We start from the raw sequence: 20,065 nt of genomic DNA, 5'->3' as shown, positions 1-20,065 counted from the left end.
CAGTCTTTGGACTGTAGGTTCAAACGGTAGCCTGATCCCAGATCTGTTTGTGTTCATGCCAACTACATTGTTGTCATTGTCATCCGAAAACATGTTTGTGGTGACAAGGTGTTTGCATCACGGCACAAAACAGACTAGCTTGGAAAGTGAAGTGTTGTTTTTCTTAATATGTTCTTCATCCAGGACATTCCCATGGACTGGTTGTTCACTCCTTTCCGTCTACCGGACCACATTATGAATCCTGAACCTGACTATTTCACCTCACCTTTCAACAAGGGAAAGATTGACTTCTTCCTCATCGATGACAAGGAGACATTCTTCCCACCTTCCGTCCGCAACAGGATAGTAAGTAGGCCAACGTAAAGTTTTTTTTGTATAAGAGAATCAAAGGAGAAGAATTGACTTCTCTTCTGAGTTCTCTCTTCACGGTTTCTTCCTGGCTGTGAAGCAACCGTCAATGTAAAAATGGCTTTATAAATTAATTTGGAATGTAGTAATGGCAGTATAGTGACTTGTAGACAGTTCTCTATTTGTAGAAGTGTGAATCTCTATGTATGTATTTCTCTCTCTCCTCCCTCCAGGTGTACTACATCTTAGCCCGTTGTCCCTACCACAAGACGGACAGAGAGGACAAGAAGGGCATCAAGCGCCTGCTCAACAACGGCACCTACGGGTCTGCCTTCCCACTACATGATGTAAGAGGCTACTGTCCAACAGTGACCAGGGTTGGGGTCAATTCCGTTTTAAATTCCTGTCAATTTAGGCCGGAAACTGAAATTACAATTACAATTTAGGACGGAAACTGAAATTACAATTACAATTTGTATTCTATGCTTTTTCAAATGAGAAAAAAATGTGTAATTGGAATTTGATTTCCTTTCTGAAATGACTGGATTCGAAATGGAATTGACCCCCCCAAAAAACTCTGAAAGTGACCTTCTCTCCTAGCTGGGAAAACTGGTTGTGATGTCATTTTAACCAGCTTTACTCTCTGGGCTCTTGTGAGGTTGTTTCATATCGACGTACAGACATCCGTGAAGTCATTCATCTAGTGGTGGAAATGGGCAAGGAATTATTTTGTGCACAATGTGTCGTTCATATAGTAATCCCCCCCCCCTAAAAAAGGGGGTATCTTTATCAAAATGAACCCTATTATCATCCCCTTTTGGAATGAGACATTCCACATTGTGGGGCGGCAGGTAGCCTAGTGGTTTGAGTGGGGGGGGGGGGGGTAGCCTAGTGGTTAGAGTGGAGGGGGGCAGGTAGTCTAGTGGTTAGAGTGGAGGGGCGGCAGGTAGTGGTAGTGGTTAGTGTGGGGGGCGGCAGGTAGTGGGTTAGGGGCGGCAGGTAGCCTAGTGGTTAGAGTGGAGGGGCGGCAGGTAGCCTAGTGGTTAGAGTGGAGGGGCGGCAGGTAGCCTAGTGGTTAGAGTGGAGGGCGGCAGGTAGCCTAGTGGTTAGAGGGAGGGGCGGCAGGTAGCCTAGTGGTTAGAGTGGAGGGGCGGCAGGTAGCCTAGTGGTTAGAGTGGAGGGGCGGCAGGTAGCCTAGTGGTTAGAGTGGAGGGGCGGCAGGTAGCCTAGTGGTTAGAGTGGAGGGGCGGCAGGTAGCCTAGTGGTTAGAGTGGAGGGCGGCAGGTAGCCTAGTGGTTAGAGTGGAGGGGCGGCAGGTAGCCTAGTGGTTAGAGTGGAGGGGCGGCAGGTAGCCTAGTGGTTAGAGTGGAGGGGCGGCAGGTAGCCTAGTGGTTAGAGTGGAGGGGCGGCAGGTAGCCTAGTGGTTAGAGGGAGGGCGGCAGGTAGCCTAGTGGTTAGAGGGAGGGGCGGCAGGTAGCCTAGTGGTTAGAGTGGAGGGGCGGCAGGTAGCCTAGTGGTTAGAGGGAGGGGCGGCAGGTAGCCTAGTGGTTAGAGTGGAGGGGCGGCAGGTAGCCTAGTGGTTAGAGTGGAGGGGCGGCAGGTAGCCTAGTGGTTAGAGTGGAGGGGCGGCAGGTAGCCTAGTGGTTAGAGTGGAGGGGCGGCAGGTAGCCTAGTGGTTAGAGTGGAGGGGCGGCAGGGTAGCCTAGTGGTTAGAGTGGAGGGGCGGCAGGGTAGCCTAGTGGTTAGAGTGGAGGGGCGGCAGGGTAGCCTAGTGGTTAGAGTGGAGGGGCGGCAGGGTAGCCTAGTGGTTAGAGGGAGGGGCGGCAGGGTAGCCTAGTGGTTAGAGGGAGGGGCGGCAGGGTAGCCTAGTGGTTAGAGTGGAGGGGCGGCAGGGTAGCCTAGTGGTTAGAGTGGAGGGGCGGCAGGGTAGCCTAGTGGTTAGAGTGGAGGGGCGGCAGGGTAGCCTAGTGGTTAGAGTGGAGGGGCGGCAGGGTAGCCTAGTGGTTAGAGTGGAGGGGCGGCAGGGTAGCCTAGTGGTTAGAGTGGAGGGGCGGCAGGGTAGCCTAGTGGTTAGAGTGGAGGGGGCGGCAGGGTAGCCTAGTGGTTAGAGTGGAGGGGCGGCAGGGTAGCCTAGTGGTTAGAGTGGAGGGGCGGCAGGGTAGCCTAGTGGTTAGAGTGGAGGGGCGGCAGGGTAGCCTAGTGGTTAGAGTGGAGGGGCGGCAGGGTAGCCTAGTGGTTAGAGTGGAGGGGCGGCAGGGTAGCCTAGTGGTTAGAGTGGAGGGGCGGCAGGGTAGCCTAGTGGTTAGAGTGGAGGGACGGCAGGGTAGCCTAGTGGTTAGAGTGGAGGGGCGGCAGGGTAGCCTAGTGGTTAGAGTGGAGGGGCGGCGGGTAGCCTAGTGGTTAGAGTGGAGGGGCGGCGGGTAGCCTAGTGGTTAGAGTGGAGGGGCGGCGGGTAGCCTAGTGGTTAGAGTGGAGGGGCGGCGGGTAGCCTAGTGGTTAGAGTGGAGGGGCGGCAGGTAGCCTAGTGGTAAGAGTGGAGGGGGTAAGGCGGGTAGCCTAGTGGTTAGAGTGGAGGGGCGGCGGGTAGCCTAGTGGTTAGAGTGGAGGGGTGGCGGGTAGCCTAGTGGTTAGAGTGGAGGGGCGGCAGGTAGCCTACTGAACAAGCCAGTTAACCCACTGTTCCCTGATAGGCCGTCATTGTAAATACGAATTTGTTCTTTAACTGATTTGCCTAGTTAAATAAAGGTTAAATAAAAAATAAAACAGGCATAAGGTTGCACAACTCCAGGTAACTTTCCCAGAATCCCCAGGTTTTCCAGAAATCCTGGCGAGAGGATTCCAGATTCCCTGCTTATTTACCTCTTGATTCTGGGAATCTTTCAACTGGGATTTTCTGGAGAGAAAAAAACAAATACATTTTTTTGGGGGGGAGGGGGTTTATCTGAATTTTGCAACCATGTTATGGATAAGGATGAACAGTAGGACCATGACATGATAAACGGTCTGTCTCCCTCTGTTTGTATAAAGTCTCGATACTGGAAACCATCCAGGGATTCCAAGAGTGAGAGTGAGAGATTCAACCTCTACAAACACTGGGCCCAGTTTTTCAGTTTCTTCAAAGAGCAGCCCCTCAACTTGATACGGTGAGAACCAAGCCAGACGTTCAATCCAACTCAGATTAACAACCTGTGCACACTGATATACTGTACTTCTAAGCCAGTGTCTCTAATGTTTGCGGATCTCACATTGCCTGTTAACTCCAAGGATTTTCAGCTCAAGCAGAAATCCCCTTTCTATGTGAACTGCGCAGTGCACAGGTCATTTATCTGCGTTTGTTTGAATCAAGTCTCCACGTCGTCCTCTTTTTTTCTAGACACTAAACAGACTTGTTGTTGTTTGATTGGTTGTGTTGTAATTTCCCATAACAGAAAGTATTACGTGGAGAAGATGTTTGATTGGTTGTGTTGTATTTCCCATAACAGGAAGTATTACGAGGAGAAGATGTTTGATTGGTTGTGTTGTATTTCCCATAACAGGAAGTATTACGTGGAGAAGATGTTTGATTGGTTGTGTTGTATTTCCCATAACAGGAAGTATTACGGGGAGAAGATTGGGATCTACTTTGCCTGGCTGGGTTTCTACACTGAGATGCTGTTCTTCGCTGCGGTAGTCGGCCTGATCTGTTTTCTCTATGGATTGTTCACCTTCGATGACAACGTCTGGAGGTGAGTGCCCCTGAATCCCAATTCAACCCCTAGGCACTATCCCCTACCCCTTAACTCACAGCCTAAAAATCCTAGGCACTATCCCGTACCCCCCCCCCCCCAGGCTAAAAATCATAGGCACTATCCCGTACCCCCAGCCTAAAAATCCTAGGCACTATCCAATACCCCCCAGCCTAAAAATCCTAGGCCCTATCCCGTACCCCCCCAGCCTAAAAATCCTAGGCACTATCCCGTACCCCCAGCCTAAAAATCCTAGGCACTATCCTGTACCCCCCCAGCCTAGAAATCGGACACAGGTTAATTAAGTCTGGACTGAAAGGCTGGTTTCCCCGACTGAAGCCGTTGGCTGGACTGAAAGGCTGGTTTCCCAGACTGAAGCTGTTGGCTGGACTGAAAGGCTGGTTTCCCAGACACAGTGAAGCCGTTGGCTGGACTGAAAGGCTGGTTTCCCAGACACAGTGAAGCCGTTGGCTGGACTGAAAGGCTGGTTTCCCAGACACAGTGAAGCCGTTGGCTGGACTGAAAGGCTGGTTTCCCAGACACAGTGAAGCCGTTGGCTGGACTGAAAGGCTGGTTTCCCAGACACAGTCAAGCCGTTGGCTGGACTGAAAGGCTGGTTTCCCAGACACAGTTAAGCCGTTGGCTGGACTGAAAGGCTGGTTTCCCAGACACAGTTAAGCTGTTGGCTGGACTGAAAGGCTGGTTTCCCAGACACAGTTAAGCTGTTGGCTGGACTGAAAGGCTGGTTTCCCAGACACAGTTAAGCTGTTGGCTGGACTGAAAGGCTGGTTTCCCAGACACAGTGAAGCCGTTGGCTGGACTGAAAGGCTGGTTTCCCAGACTGAAGCCGTTGGCTGGACTGAAAGGCTGGTTTCCCAGACTGAAGCCATTGGCTGGACTGAACGGCTGGTTTCCCAGACACAGTGAAGCTGTTGGTTGGACTGAAAGGCTGGTTTCCCAGACACAGTGAAGCTGTTGGCTGGACTGAAAGGCTGGTTTCCCAGACACAGTGAATCTGTTGGCTGGACTGAAAGGCATACTGAATGGAGAATCTACTGTATGTCTGGGATTCCGTGTCCAGGAATCCGTCCCTCAATATATGTTTCCTGGAAAAAATATTTTGCAGTTTGTTATGAGAATATCATGTTTTTTTTTAAATAAAATAACATCTTGTTTCAGTAAAGAAATCTGTAGTGAGGAGATTGGAGGCAACATCATCATGTGTCCACTGTGTGATAAGAAATGTGGCTACTGGAAACTCAACTCAACGTGTAACTCCTCTTGGGTAAGAAGTCCAGGCTTTATAATTGCACTGTGAAGATTATGAGACTGGACACAGACAGACACTGTTGTGATATGTTGATTTTATGACCAGAACTTCAGGTCAAGTCAATGAACGTGCTCTTGTTTTTTTCTTCCATCAGCAATCACATATGTTTGACAACGTGGGGACGGTGTTCTTTGCCATATTCATGGGGATTTGGGGTAAGTGACAGTCTGTGAATATTAAGTGACAGTCTCAGTGAATATTATATGACAGTCTCTGTGTATATTAAGTGACAGTCTCAGTGAATATTAAGTGACAGTCTCAGTGATTATTAAGTGACAGTCTCAGTGAATATTAAGTGACAGTCTCAGTGATTATTAAGTGACAGTCTCAGTGAATATTAAGTGACAGTCTCAGTGAATATTATGTGACAGTCTCTGTGAATATTAAGTGACAGTCTCAGTGAATATTAAGTGACAGTCTCAGTGAATATTAAGTGACAGTCTCAGTGAATATTAAGTGACAGTCTCAGTGACTATTAAGTGACAGTCTCAGTGACTATTAAGTGACAGTCTCAGTGACTATTAAGTGACAGTCTGTGAATATTAAGTGACAGTCTCTGTGAATATTAAGTGACAGTCTCAGTGAATATTAAGTGACAGTCTCAGTGAATATTAAGTGACAGTCTCAGTGATTATTAAGTGACAGTCTCAGTGAATATTAAGTGACAGTCTCAGTGAATATTAAGTGACAGTCTCAGTGAATATTAAGTGACAGTCTCTGTGAATATTAAGTGACAGTCTCAGTGAATATTAAGTGACAGTCTCAGTGAATATTAAGTGACAGTCTCAGTGAATATTAAGTGACAGTCTCAGTGACTATTAAGTGACAGTCTCAGTGACTATTAAGTGACAGTCTCAGTGACTATTAAGTGACAGTCTGTGAATATTAAGTGACAGTCTCTGTGAATATTAAGTGACAGTCTCAGTGAATATTAAGTGACAGTCTCAGTGAATATTAAGTGACAGTCTCAGTGACTATTAAGTGACAGTCTCAGTGACTATTAAGTGACAGTCTCAGTGACTATTAAGTGACAGTCTCAGTGACTATTAAGTGACAGTCTGTGAATATTAAGTGACAGTCTCTGTGAATATTAAGTGACAGTCTCTGTGAATATTAAGTGACAGTCTCAGTGAATATTAAGCGACAGTCTCAGTGAATATTAAGTGACAGTCTCAGTGAATATTAAGTGACAGTCTCAGTGAATATTAAGTGACAGTCTCAGTGAATATTAAGTGACAGTCTCAGTGAATATTAAGCGACAGTCTCAGTGAATATTAAGCGACAGTCTCAGTGAATATTAAGTGACAGTCTCAGTGAGTATTAAGTGACAGTCTCAGTGAATATTAAGTGACAGTCTCAGTGACAGTCTCAGTGAATATTAAGTGACAGTCTCAGTGAATATTAAGTGACAGTCTCAGTGAATATTAAGTGACAGTCTCAGTGAATATTAAGTGACAGTCTCAGTGAATATTAAGTGACAGTCTCAGTGAATATTAAGTGACAGTCTCTGAATATTCAGTGACAGTCTCAGTGAATATTAAGTGACAGTCTCTGTGAATATTAAGTGACAGTCTCTGTGAATATTAAGTGACAGTCTCAGTGAATATTAAGTGACAGTCTCTGTGAATATTAAGTGACAGTCTCAGTGAATATTAAGTGACAGTCTCAGTGAATATTAAGTGACAGTCTCAGTGAATATTAAGTGACAGTCTCTGTGAATATTAAGTGACAGTCTCTGTGAATATTAAGTGTAAAAAGGTGCAGGCTTAGTCCTGAGCTCCACCTAAAGGAAGCTGCCAGTCTCTATACAACTGGAAAACAGGCGTGATCTTCAAGTATTGTTGTGGTATAACTTTATACCTTTTTGTTGTTGTAATTTATAACATCAGATCCTATCCCTATGAAAACTCCATAATGTGAATTCCTGCTGAATATAGTGGACACTGAAGGGATGAGTGACAGCTACTCAATACTATAAGGGACAGGGGGGGAGGTAAGGTGAGCCAAAGGGTTAGTTGAGCCACCCTTGTTTCTAGGAAAACAAATATACAAAATTAATTTAAAGTATTAAAGGAAAAAGGGGGTCAACATTTCATGGAGTCTGTGAAGAAGGAAACCAGGCGGAAAAAGTGGTCAGCAACTTAGGTAAAAAAAAACGGATTATCACCAAGTCAAATGGAATTGATTGTGTTTGAGGTTTTCATGATGCTTTTAAGATTGTTCTGTACATCAGCTGGGGGTCTCTATCAGCTTCAATACGAGGCCCTAAACCTAGAATGAAAAGGCCATCCGTGTAGCTGTGTGGGTTAATATAGTCAACATGTTTGCCTTGGGGAAGTTGAGCCAATGACCATGGGATAAGCTGAGCCAATTCTTGGTAGGTCTTAAACAAATCTACTTTGAAACGAAAGTATACTCTTCACACACATGGTTTATGGGCTTAACAAAAGAAGATGCATGTATGATGTCAGATATAGTGTCGAAGTGTATTCAATTCTGAGTGTGCATCCCAATATTACACTGAGTTTTCGTCGTAAAAAATAACGTTATTAATTATGAAATTACTAAAAAGGACAAAGAGGGCGCTTTTGGCCATTGACTGCAGAAAAGGGCTACTCCTTAACTCTGTTCCTGCCTTCCCTTCCCTCTTAACTCTGTTCCTGCCTTCCCTTCCCTTCCCTCTTAACTCTGTTCCTGCCTTCCCTTCCCTTCCCTCTTAACTCTGTTCCTGCCTTCCCTTCCCTATTAACTCTGTTCCTGCCTTCCCTTCCCTCTTAACTCTGTTCCTGCCTTCCCTTCCCTATTAACTCTGTTCCTGCCTTCCCTTCCCTCTTAACTCTGTTCCTGCCTTCCCTTCCCTATTAACTCTGTTCCTGCCTTCCCTTCCCTCTTAACTCTGTTCCTCCCTTCCCTTACTCCTTAACTCTGTTCCTCCCTTCCCTTCCCTCTTAACTCTGTTCCTGCCTTCCCTTCCCTCTTAACTCTGTTCCTGCCTTCCCTTCCCTTCCCTCTTAACTCTGTTCCTGCCTTCCCTTCCCTTCCCTCTTAACTCTGTTCCTGCCTTCCCTTCCCTTCCCTCTTAACTCTGTTCCTGCCTTCCCTTCCCTTCCCTCTTAACTCTGTTCTTACTGTCTGCACTATCATGCCATGGACCTTTTTATTGTGAAGAGTTACCTCCCTAACTCTCCATTGTAGTTACTCTGGAGTACGAGTCTCCTTTTGGCCTAACTCTGTCTCCTCATCCTGTCCTCCTGTAGTGACTCTGGAGTACGAGTCTCCTTTTGGCCTAACTCTGTCTCCTCATCCTGTCCTCCTGTAGTGACTCTGGAGTACGAGTCTCCTTTTGGCCTAACTCTGTCTCCTCATCCTGTCCTCCTGTAGTGACTCTGGAGTACGAGTCTCCTTTTGGCCTAACTCTGTCTCCTCATCCTATCCTCCTGTAGTGACTCTGTTCCTGGAGTTCTGGAAGCGTCGACAGGCCCGGCTGGAGTTCGAGTGGGACCTGGTGGACTTTGAGGAAGAGCAGCAACAGCTTCAGCTTCGACCAGAATACGAGACCAAGTGTACCTCCCGCAGACTAAACCGCGTCACACAGGTGTTTTTCTGTCTCTTACCTGCATTATAACATGGTGTTAGGGGTCAGGGGTTAGGGGTTATGGTTAGGGGTTATGGTTAGGGGTTATGGTTAGGGGTTATGGGTTAGGGGTTATGTTTAGTTATGGTTAGGGTTATGGTTAGGGGTTATGGTTAGGGGTTATGGTTAGGGATTAGGGGTTATGGTTAGGTTTAGGGGTTATGTTTAGGGATTATGTTTAGGGGTTATGGTTAGGGATTAGGGTTAGGTTTAGGGTTATGTTTAGGGATTATGTTTAGGGGTTATGGTTAGGGGTTAGGGGTTATGGGTTAGGGGGTTAGGGTTATAGTTTAGGGGTTATGGGTTAGGGGTTATGTTTAGGGGTTATGGTTAGGGGTTAGGGCTTATGGTTAGGGTTAGGGGGGATTAGGGTTATAGTTAGGGGTTAGGGTTAGGGGGGGTTATGGTTAGGGGTTATGTTTAGGGGTTATGGTTAGGGGTTATGGTTAGTTAGGGGTCATGTTTAGGGGTTATGGTTAGGGGTTAGGGTTATGGTTAGGGGTAATGGTTAGGGGTTATGGTTAGGGATTAGGGGTTATAGTTAGGGTTAGCCCAGCCTGTATTGTTAGGGTTAGGGTTATGGTTAGGGGTTAGGTTAGGGGTTAGGTTTAGGTTATGGTTAGGGGTTATGGTTAGGGGTAATGGTTAGGGTAATGGTTAGGGGTTAGGGGGTTATGGTTAGGGGTTATTAGGTTTAGGGGTTATGGTTAGGGGTAATGGTTAGGGGTAATGGTTAGGGTAATGGTTATGGGTTATGGTTAGGGGTTATGGTTAGGATTAGCCCAGCCTGTATTGTTAGGGGTTAGGGGTTATGGTTAGGGGTTAGGGGTTATGGTTAGGGGTTAGGGGTTATGGTTAGGGGGTTAGGGGTTATGGTTAGGGGTTATGGTTAGGGGGTAATGGTTAGGGGTCCAGACTGGTTAGGGGGTTATGGTTAGGGGTTATGGTTAGGGGTTAGGGGTAATGGTTAGGGGTTAGGGGTAATGGTTAGGGGTTAGCCCAGCCTGTATTGTTATGGGGTTAGGGGTAATGGTTAGGGTTATGGTTAGGGTTATGGTTAGGGGTTAGCCCAGCCTGTATTGTTAGGGGTTAGGGGTTATGGTTAGGGTTATGGTTAGGGGTTAGGGTTATGGCTAGGGGTTATGGTTAGGGGGTTATGGTTAGGGGTTAGGGTTATGGTTAGGGGTTAGGTGTTAGCCCAACCTGTATTGTTAGGGGGTTAGGGTTAGGGGTTATGGTTAGGGGTTATGGTTAGGGGTTAGCCCAGCCTGTATTGTTAGGGGGTTAGGGGTTATGGTTAGGGGTTATGGTTAGGGGTTAGCCCAGCCTGTATTGGAACTATTCCACAGCCAATGATTTATGTCTGGATCTAGCAACTGATATCAGAGGGGTCTGTTCCTGGGCCCTGACCCTCCACACCCTCCACCTCCACACCCTCCACCTCCTCACCATCCACCTCCTCACCCTCCACCTCCTCACCCTCCACATTCTCACCCTCCACCTCCTCATCCTCCACCTCCACATCCTCACCCTCCACCTCCTCACCCTCCACATCCTCCCTCCACCTCCTCCACCTCCACATCCTCCCCACCCTCCACCTCCACATCCCCCACCTCCTCACCTTCCACCTCCTCACCCTCCACATTCTCACCCTCCACCTCCTCCACCTCCTCACCCTCCACATCCTCCCCACCCTCCACCTCCGCACCCTCCACCTCCTCACCCTCCACATCCTCCCCCTCCACCTCCTCACCCTCCACCTCCTCACCCTCCACCTCCACATCCTCCCCACCCTCCACCTCCTCACCCTCCACATCCTCCCCACCCTCCACCTCCACATCCCCCACCTCCTCACCCTCCACATCCTCCACCTCCTCCCCTCCACCTCCTCACCCTCCACCTCCGCACCCTCCACCTCCTCACCCTCCACATTCTCACCCTCCACCTCCGCACCCTCCACCTCCTCACCCTCCACATCCTCCACCTCCTCACCCTCCACCTCCTCCACATCCTCCCCACCCTCCAACTCCGCACCCTCCACCTCCTCACCCTCCACCTCCTCACCCTCCACCTCCTCACCCTCCACCTCCTCCACATCCTCCCCACCCTCCACCTCCTCACCCTCCACCTCCTCCACATCCTCCCCACCCTCCTCACCCTCTACCTCTGCACCCTCCACCTCCTCACCCTCCACATCCTCCCCCTCCACCTCCTCACCCTCCACCTCCTCCACATCCTCCCCACCCTCCACCTCCTCACCCTCCACATCCTCCCCACCCTCCACCTCCTCACCCTCTACCTCCGCACCCTCCACCTCCTCACCCTCCACCTCCTCACCCTCCACATCCTCCCCTCCACCTCCTCACCCTCCACCTCCTCCACATCCTCCCCACCCTCCACCTCCGCACCCTCCACCTCCTCACCCTCCACCTCCGCACCCTCCACCTCCTCACCCTCCACCTCCTCACCCTCCACATCCTCCTCACCCTCCACCGCCTCACCCTCCACCTCCTCACCCTCCACATCCTCCACATCCTCCCCACCCTCCACCTCCTCACCCTCCACCTCCTCACCCTCCACTTCCTCCACATCCTCTGCACCCTCCACCTCCTCCCCCTCCTCACCCTCCACCTCCTCACCCCCCTGTCTGTAACTGTACTATAGGAAATGGAGTTGGTCCTTGACAGGACAGCAGCTGAACAAGTGGGCAAAATGCTCCTGTGTTGGGCCACCGTGGTGCTGTGGGTAAGACTGGCACAGAGGGAAGAGGAATGCCAGTGTGAAGTGATGTGGAGGGATTTGGCAGGCCTGGCTTGTGTTGATTGCTCATGTCTGGATGGAAGATATCTGATGCTGACTGCATCATTTTACCTGATGCATCATGGGACTTAACTGTAATGAATTAACAATGCTAAAACAGAAACACAACCTTAGTGGTTGGTGTGTTTAGAGTCTGGTCCCAGATCAGTTTTTCTGCTGTATAGCCAATTGTTGTGGTCATGGTACCAACAATGACTAGAACCATAGATGTCGACTATGAGCACAAACTGATCTGGGCACAGGCTAATAAAAGCCTAGATTCACCAGGAAACTGCTGCAGTGGTCCGTGGACTGGTCTGGGCCCAGGTCAGTGGTTTGAGATGATGACAACAAGCTGCTATGTGTTGGTTGGTACTGCCCCCTGGTGGTCTGGAGACTAACAGCTGTAATCATGCTGACTGACTGTGCATGTTGTTGTCCGGTGTTGTAGGAGATGGAGCCATACTTACCCGTAACATCCCAGTGTGCTCGTACATTCCTGTCTGGAGCCACCGTCATATTCTGGGTGAGCTTTTATTCATGATGGTTTACTCTGCATCTTAACTCCTCCCTCCTCCTTCTCTTGTCTCCTCCCACTCCCTTCTACTGACTCCTCCCTCCCCCTTCTCCTGTCTCTTCCCACTCCCTTCTACTGACTCCTCTCTCCCCCTTCTCCTGTCTCCTTTCTCCTCCCTGTCCCTTCTCCTTTCTCCTCCCTATCCCTTCTCCTGTCTCCTCTCTCCTCCCTCCCCCTTCTCCTGTCTCCTTTCTCCTCCCTATCCCTTCTCCTTTCTCCTCCCTATCCCTTCTCCTGTCTCCTCTCTCCTCCCTCTCCTGTCTCCTCTCTCCTCCCTTCTCCTCTCTCCTCCCTCCCCCTTCTCCTGTCTCCTCTCTCCTCCCTCTCCTGTCTCCTCTCTCCTCCCTTCTCCTCTCTCCTCCCTCCCCCTTCTCCTGTCTCCTCTCTCCTCCCTATCCCTTCTCCTGTCTCCTCTCTATCCCTTCTCATTTCTCCTCCCTATCCCTTATCCTGTCTCCTCTCTCCTCCCCTCTCCTGTCTCCTCTCTATCCCTTCTCCTGTCTCCTTTCTCCTCCCTATCCCTTATCCTGTCTCCTCTCTCCTCCCCTCTCCTGTCTCCTCTCTCTATCCCTTCTCCTGTCTCCTTTCTCCTCCCTATCCCTTCTCCTGTCTCCTCTCTCCTCCCCTCTCCTGTCTCCTCTCTATCCCTTCTCCTGTCTCCTCTCTCCTCCCTCTCCTGTCTCCTGTCTCCTCCCTTCTCCTGTCTCCTCTCTCCTCCCTTCTCCTGTCTCCTCTCTCCTCCCTTCTCCTGTCTCCTCTCTCCTCCCCTCTCCTGTCTCCTCTCTCCTCCTGTCTCCTCTCTCCTCCTGTCTCCTCTCTCCTCCCTTCTCATGTCTCCTCTCTCCTCCCTTCTCCTGTCTCCTCTCTCTGGATTTTATTTTTAATGAGTTTGCACCACACTGTCGTGTTTTGAAGTGTGTTGTTGGTGGTGATTTGTCAGTGTCTGTGAACATATGTATTTGTAATGTATTAGTATGTTTGTTATATTTGTATATACAGTCAGGGTTGGGGTCAGTTCCTATTCAATTCAGTCAATAAATATCAGTTGACGTCCTGAATTGACTGCATTGAAACGAAAGTGACCACATCCTTGACAGATTCCTCCCCTCTCTCCTCGTTCCTCCCTCTTTCTCCTGTCTCCTCTCTCCTCGTTCCTCCCTCTGTCTCTTGTCTCCTCTCTCCTCGTTCCTCCCTCTGTCTCTTGTCTCCTCTCTCCTCCTTCCTCCCTCTCTCTTGTCTCCTCGTGTCTCCTCTCTCCTCGTTCCTCCCTCTGTCTCTTGTCTCCTCTCTCCTCGTTCCTCCCTCTGTCTCTTGTCTCTTCTCTCCTCGTTCCTCCCTCTCTCTTGTCTCCTCGTTCCTCCCTCTTTCTCCTGTCTCCTCTCTCCTCGTTCCTCCCTCTGTCTCTTGTCTCCTCTCCCCTCGTTCCTCCCTCTTTCTCCTGTCTCCTCTCTCCTCGTTCCTCCCTCTGTCTCTTGTCTCCTCTCTCCTCGTTCCTCCCTCTGTCTCTTGTCTCTTCTCTCCTCGTTCCTCCCTCTCTCTTGTCTCCTCTCCCCTCGTTCCTCCCTCTTTCTCCTGTCTCCTCTCTCCTCGTTCCTCCCTCTGTCTCCTCTCTCCTCGTTCCTCCCTCTGTCTCTTGTCTCCTCTCCCCTCGTTCCTCCCTCTTTCTCCTGTCTCCTCTCTCCTCGTTCCTCCCTCTGTCTCTTGTCTCCTCTCTCCTCGTTCCTCCCTCTGTCTCTTGTCTCCTCTCTCCTCCTTCCTCCCTCTCTCTTGTCTCCTCGTTCCTCCCTCTTTCTCCTGTCTCCTCTCTCCTCGTTCCTCCCTCTGTCTCTTGTCTCCTCTCTCCCCTCTGTCTCTTGTCTCTTCTCTCTTTCCTCCCTCTCTGTCTCCTCGTTCCTCCCTCTTTCTCCTGTCTCCTCTCTCCTCGTTCCTCCCTCTGTCTCTTGTCTCCTCTCCCCTCGTTCCTCCCTCTTTCTCCTGTCTCCTCTCTCCTCGTTCCTCCCTCTGTCTCTTGTCTCCTCTCTCCTCGTTCCTCCCTCTGTCTCTTGTCTCTTCTCTCCTCGTTCCTCCCTCTCTCTTGTCTCCTCTCCCCTCGTTCCTCCCTCTTTCTCCTGTCTCCTCTCTCCTCGTTCCTCCCTCTGTCTCCTCTCTCCTCGTTCCTCCCTCTTTCTCCTGTCTCCTCTCTACCACCCCTCCTCTGCCTCAGATCTCCCTGATCATAGCGTGTATCATCGGGGTGATAGCCTACCGTTTGGCGGTGTACGCTGCATTCGCTAGCATCATGAAGGACAGCCCCACCAATAACATCCACATGGTGGGCTCCCTCATCACCCCACAGCTCGCCACCTCCGTCACCGCCTCCTGCATCAACTTCGTCATCATCATGATCCTCAATCTGATGTATGAGAGAGTGGCCATCTGGATCACTGACATGGGTAAGATAGAGAGTGGCCATCTGGATCACTGACATGGGTAAGATAGTGGCCAGCCGGATCACTGACATGGGTAAGATAGAGAGTGGCCAGCCGGATCACTGACATGGGTAAGATAGAGAGTGGCCAGCCGGATCACTGACATGGGTAAGACAGAGAGTGGCCAGCCGGATCACTGACATGGGTAAGACAGAGAGTGGCCAGCCGGATCACTGACATGGGTAAGATAGAGAGTGGCCATCTGGATCACTGACATGGGTAAGATAGAGAGTGGCCATCTGGATCACTGACATGGGTAAGATAGAGAGTGGCCAGCCGGATCACTGACATGGGTAAGATAGAGAGTTGCCAGCCGGATCACTGACATGGGTAAGATAGTGGCCATCTGGATCACTGACATGGGTAAGATAGAGAGTGGCCAGCCGGATCACTGACATGGGTAATATAGAGAGTGGCCAGCCGGATCACTGACATGGGTAAGATAGAGGCCAGCCGGATCACTGACATGGGTAAGACAGAGAGTGGCCATCTGGATCACTGACATGGGTAAGATAGAGAGTGGCCATCTGGATCACTGACATGGGTAAGATAGAGAGTGGCCAGCCGGATCACTGACATGGGTAAGATAGAGAGTGGCCATCTGGATCACTGACATGGGTAAGATAGAGAGTGGCCATCTGGATCACTGACATGGGTAAGATAGTGGCCAGCCGGATCACTGACATGGGTAAGATAGTGGCCAGCCGGATCACTGACATGGGTAAGATAGTGGCCATCTGGATCACTGACATGGGTAAGATAGAGAGTGGCCATCTGGATCACTGACATGGGTAAGATAGTGGCCAGCTGGATCACTGACATGGGTAAGATAGTGGCCAGCTGGATCACTTATTTCTGGTGTTGCTAAAGAGACAATAACAAAATGTTTTTTTTAAATTATAACCAGTTTGCAATCTGACCGTGACATTGTGAGTTACGTCGTACATTGTTTTTTAAAAGCATTTTGCAGCATTTGCTTAAGTGAATCAATGCGGATCTATTACGAACATAATGACTAACAAGCTAATTCATCAATTCCTTATTGTAGACTCTCCTTGTTGTGAATGTTTGCTTTTTTTTCATCCCATTCAGAGATCCCCAAAACACACCTGGAGTACGAGAACAAGCTGACTGTGAAGATGTTTCTGTTCCAGTTCGTCAACTACTACTCTTCCTGTTTCTACGTGGCCTTCTTCAAGGGGAAGTTCGTCGGCCATCCCGGAGACTACATCTACATGTTCGGCTGGAGCAAGCTGAGGAACGAGGAGGTAGAATGCCTAGCCTTCCCTGTCTGACATCACAATCTCATCACAGTCCAGAGGGCTGATGTCCTGTCACCGGACTATAACAAACTACTCTCGGGTTACAACCAGTAACGACGAGATTAAAACGGCATGAAAAAATAAAATAAAAATACTTCCTATTTTGGATTTTATCTGGTCAGATGTCCTGGTTCCAACCAGAACAAAAAAAGAATAATGTCTCATTACTAATATGATGTGAGTAAGATAAAATGACGTGAGATTAAATGACGTGAGATGAAATGACGTTAAGATGAAATGACGTGAGTAAGATGAAATGACGTTAAGATGAAATGATGTGAGTAAGATGAAATGATGTGAGTAAGATGAAATGACGTGAGATGAAATGACGTGAGTAAGATGAAATGACGTTAAGATGAAATGACGTTAAGATGAAATGATGTGAGTAAAATGAAATGACGTGAGATGAAATGATGTGAGTAAGATGAAATGACGTTAAGATGAAATGATGTGAGTAAGATGAAATGACGTGAGATGAAATGACGTTAGATGAAATGACATTATTAAGATGAAATGACGTGAGTAAGATGAAATGACGTTAAGATGAAATGACGTTAAGATGAAATGACGTTAAGATGAAATGACGTTAAGATGAAATGACGTTAAGATGAAATGACGTTAAGATGAAATGACGTTAAGATGTAAGATGAAATGACGTGAGTAAGATGAAATGACGTGAGTAAGATGAAATGACGTTGAGATGAAATGACGTTAAGATGAAATGACGTGAGTAAGATGAAATGACGTGAGTAAGATGAAATGACGTTAAGATGAAATGACGTGAGTAAGATGAAATGACGTTAAGATGAAATGACATTATTAAGATGAAATGACATTATTAAGATGAAATGACGTTAAGATGAAATGACGTGAGTAAGATGAAATGACGTTAAGATGAAATGACGTTAATAAGATGAAATGACGTGAGTAAAATGAAATGACGTTAAGATGAAATGACGTTAAGATGAAATGACGTTAAGATGAAATGACATTATTAAGATGAAATGACGTTAAGATGAAATGACGTGAGTAAGATGAAATGATGTGAGTAAGATGAAATGACGTTAAGATGAAATGACGTGAGTAAGATGAAATGATGTGAGTAAGAGGAAATGACGTTAAGATGAAATGACATTATTAAGATGAAATGACGTTAAGATGAAATGACGTTAAGATGAAATGACGTGAGTAAGATGAAAACTTGACCTTCTGTTTCTCTGGGCAGTGTGACCCAGGTGGCTGCCTGATTGAGCTGACCACTCAGCTGGTCATAGTGATGTCAGGGAAACAGGTGTGGGGTAACGTCCAGGAGGCTCTGGTTCCGTAAGTTGTTCATTCTGACATTGTCACTATTACCTAAAGGTCAGTAAACGTGTTCTCTTGGAGACAAAATCCTAATTTAAATTCATAAAAAATAACTTACCTCTGACTTTAGCTTAAATCATGCATTGATGTCAATGAAAGATTTGTGTTAAAACCTGAATTTCGCAAGATTTTTAACTTCCGCCGAAAGGCCTTTTTTAAAAACTTTCTCGACAATTTTGTCACAAATGTGAAGTGCAGAACCTCTGACCCCTTTGTGTCTGAACTGGACCTCCAGGTGGGTAATGAACCGATGGGGGAGCCGTAAAGCCCGCAGCCACCCAGAGAGTCGCTACAGTCGCTGGGAGCAGGACCACGACCTGCAGAACTTTGGACATCTGGGACTCTTCTATGAGTACCTGGAGATGGGTGAGTTTTTTTAGCCAGGGACACGCAGACCAATACCTGGAGGCGCTTTCTCTCTTTCCTGTCTCTCTTTCCTGTCTCTCTTTCCTCACCTCTTTACTAAAAAACATATTTGAAGAGGTCTGAAGGGAGGAATCACAGATTTTTCCTTCCAATGTGTTTTATTAAGAAAGAGGTGAGGATAGAAGATGGGTTGACAAATTGAGAAAGAATCGAACTCTCTATAGAAATATATAATCTCTCTGTTAACCCAGAAATAAAATCTTAATTTGGTCAGATGCTCGATACCCATTTATGTTAAGTAGTCTGTCCACAAAGACGTTCATATAGATACCCATTGCATTACTTCCGGCTGTTTCCATATAATTTACCATCATAGTCTCTCTCTTCTTCTCTCCACTTTCTCTCCTTTCTTCTCCATTTTCCCCTCCCCTCTCTATCCCTCCCCTCTCCACTCCACTTTCCTATCCCCTCTCCATTTTCCCATCCCCTCCCCTCTCCTCTCCACTTTCCTATCCCCTCTCCACTCCTCTCCATCCCTCCCCTCTCCTCTTTCTCATCCCCTCTCCTCCTCCACAGTGATCCAGTTTGGTTTCATCACTCTGTTCGTGGCCTCCTTCCCTCTGGCCCCCCTGCTGGCGCTGTTGAACAACATCATAGAAGTCAGAGTGGACGCCTGGAAGTTCACCACCCAGTTCCGCCGGCCCGTAGCATCTAAGGCCCACAGCATCGGTGCCTGGCAGGAAATACTCAACGGGGTGGCCGTCCTGTCTGTCGTCACCAACGTGAGTATGGCTGTTGGAGAGGAGAGACGAGGAGAGAGGAGGGGAGGGGAGGAGAAGGGAGGAGAAGGGAGGAGAGGAGATGAGGAGAGGAGAGACGAGGAGAGAGGAGACGAGGAGAGGCGAGGAGAGGAGAGGCGGGGAGGGAGAGGAGAGACGAGGAGAGGGAGGGGAGGGAGGGGAGGGGAGGAGAGGAGAGGAGAGGAGAGGAGAGGAGAGGAGAGGAGAGGAGAGGAGAGGAGAGGAGAGGAGAGGAGAGGAGAGGAGAGGAGAGGAGAGGAGAGGAGATATTTTAGGGATTTCCTTCTTATTCCCTCCTTATTCCTGGAATTGTACATCTGGGATTTCTGGAAAAGTTACTGGAAGTTTACACTTAATCAACGAGTGCTTGGTCCCAGATCTGTTGGTACTGTCTTACCAAGTCCCATGGTCACAACTCCTATGTCTATCTATAAACAAATAATCTCCCTGTTTTCTCACCCCCCCCACAGGCGTTCATCGTAGCCTTCACATCAGACATGATTCCCCGGCTGGTGTACATGTATGCCTACAGCAACGATCTCTCTATGAAGGGCTACATCAACAATAGCCTGTCAGTGTTCAACATCTCTGGGTTCTCTGAGGACAACCGGCCTGATGACGGAGAGAACCCTGGATGGTTCAACAGCTCAGTCATCACTACCTGCAGGTAGGGGTGTGTGTGTGTGTGTGTGTGTGTGTGTGTGTGTGTGTGTGTGTGTGTGTGTGTGTGTGTGTGTGTTTCAGTGTATAACCACTCCTCTACTACTACTTCCTGTGTTCTCCAGGTACCGTGACTACCGCTACCCATCGGGCCATGAGAAGGAGTACTCTCACACCATGCAGTTCTGGCACATCCTGGCTGCCAAACTGGCCTTCATCATTATCATGGAGGTAAGAATGTAGCTTCCCTACTGCAACCAGCCATAGAAATACAACCTATAGAAAAGAACTTGGAACCTCTGACCCTTGCAATTTGGCTGGTGAACTCTTGAATGGGGAGGCCCGATCTATACATTCTATTTCTATAGAACCACCAGTCATTTCAACCAGATCTAGTCACTTCATTGGAATACTTCAATTCCTTCAACATCCCCGATCATGACCATCTTTAATCTACATTTACAGGTCTATATTTACAGTGCGGATAGAAAACAGATCTGTCTTTTTACTTAGTAAATAGGAGTTGCTGGATTTTTTGTGATGTAGCAGGGGAATCTATGTCAATTTGCCTATTTCTGGATTTGTATCTAATCCCACAATATTTTTTATTTTATTTATTATTATTATTTTTATTTATTTATTATTTATTTATTTTAAAGGTGCAGAGGTTA

At 48.2% G+C, this 20,065-nt stretch overlaps 1 protein-coding gene across 3 annotated transcripts in view; it reads left to right on the top strand.

The window, feature by feature from the left end:
- Positions 1-20,065, top strand: part of LOC115120451 (anoctamin-5-like) — a 76,601-nt gene that overhangs the window by 54,470 nt on the left and 2,066 nt on the right. For 2 of the 3 annotated variants that reach the window (XM_065022219.1, XM_065022221.1), the window contains 15 exons: positions 184-345; positions 582-695; positions 3,376-3,491; positions 3,939-4,073; positions 5,253-5,358; positions 5,498-5,558; positions 8,847-8,998; positions 11,702-11,782; positions 14,617-14,845; positions 15,974-16,149; positions 17,429-17,526; positions 17,804-17,934; positions 18,511-18,716; positions 19,205-19,401; positions 19,520-19,625. In XM_065022219.1, coding sequence (XP_064878291.1) covers positions 184-345; positions 582-695; positions 3,376-3,491; positions 3,939-4,073; positions 5,253-5,358; positions 5,498-5,558; positions 8,847-8,998; positions 11,702-11,782; positions 14,617-14,845; positions 15,974-16,149; positions 17,429-17,526; positions 17,804-17,934; positions 18,511-18,716; positions 19,205-19,401; positions 19,520-19,625 — 2,070 coding nt within the window. Of the gene's footprint in view, positions 1-183; positions 346-581; positions 696-3,375; positions 3,492-3,938; positions 4,074-5,252; positions 5,359-5,497; positions 5,559-8,846; positions 8,999-11,701; positions 11,783-12,287; positions 12,363-14,616; positions 14,846-15,973; positions 16,150-17,428; positions 17,527-17,803; positions 17,935-18,510; positions 18,717-19,204; positions 19,402-19,519; positions 19,626-20,065 lie in introns of all 3 variants that reach the window. The other variant, XM_065022220.1, reaches the window with a different exon arrangement.

Source organism: Oncorhynchus nerka, linkage group LG9a, assembly GCF_034236695.1.
Source record: "Oncorhynchus nerka isolate Pitt River linkage group LG9a, Oner_Uvic_2.0, whole genome shotgun sequence".
NCBI classification, from domain to species: Eukaryota; Metazoa; Chordata; class Actinopteri; order Salmoniformes; family Salmonidae; genus Oncorhynchus; species Oncorhynchus nerka.
This window is presented reverse-complemented; position numbering and strand designations above follow the sequence as displayed.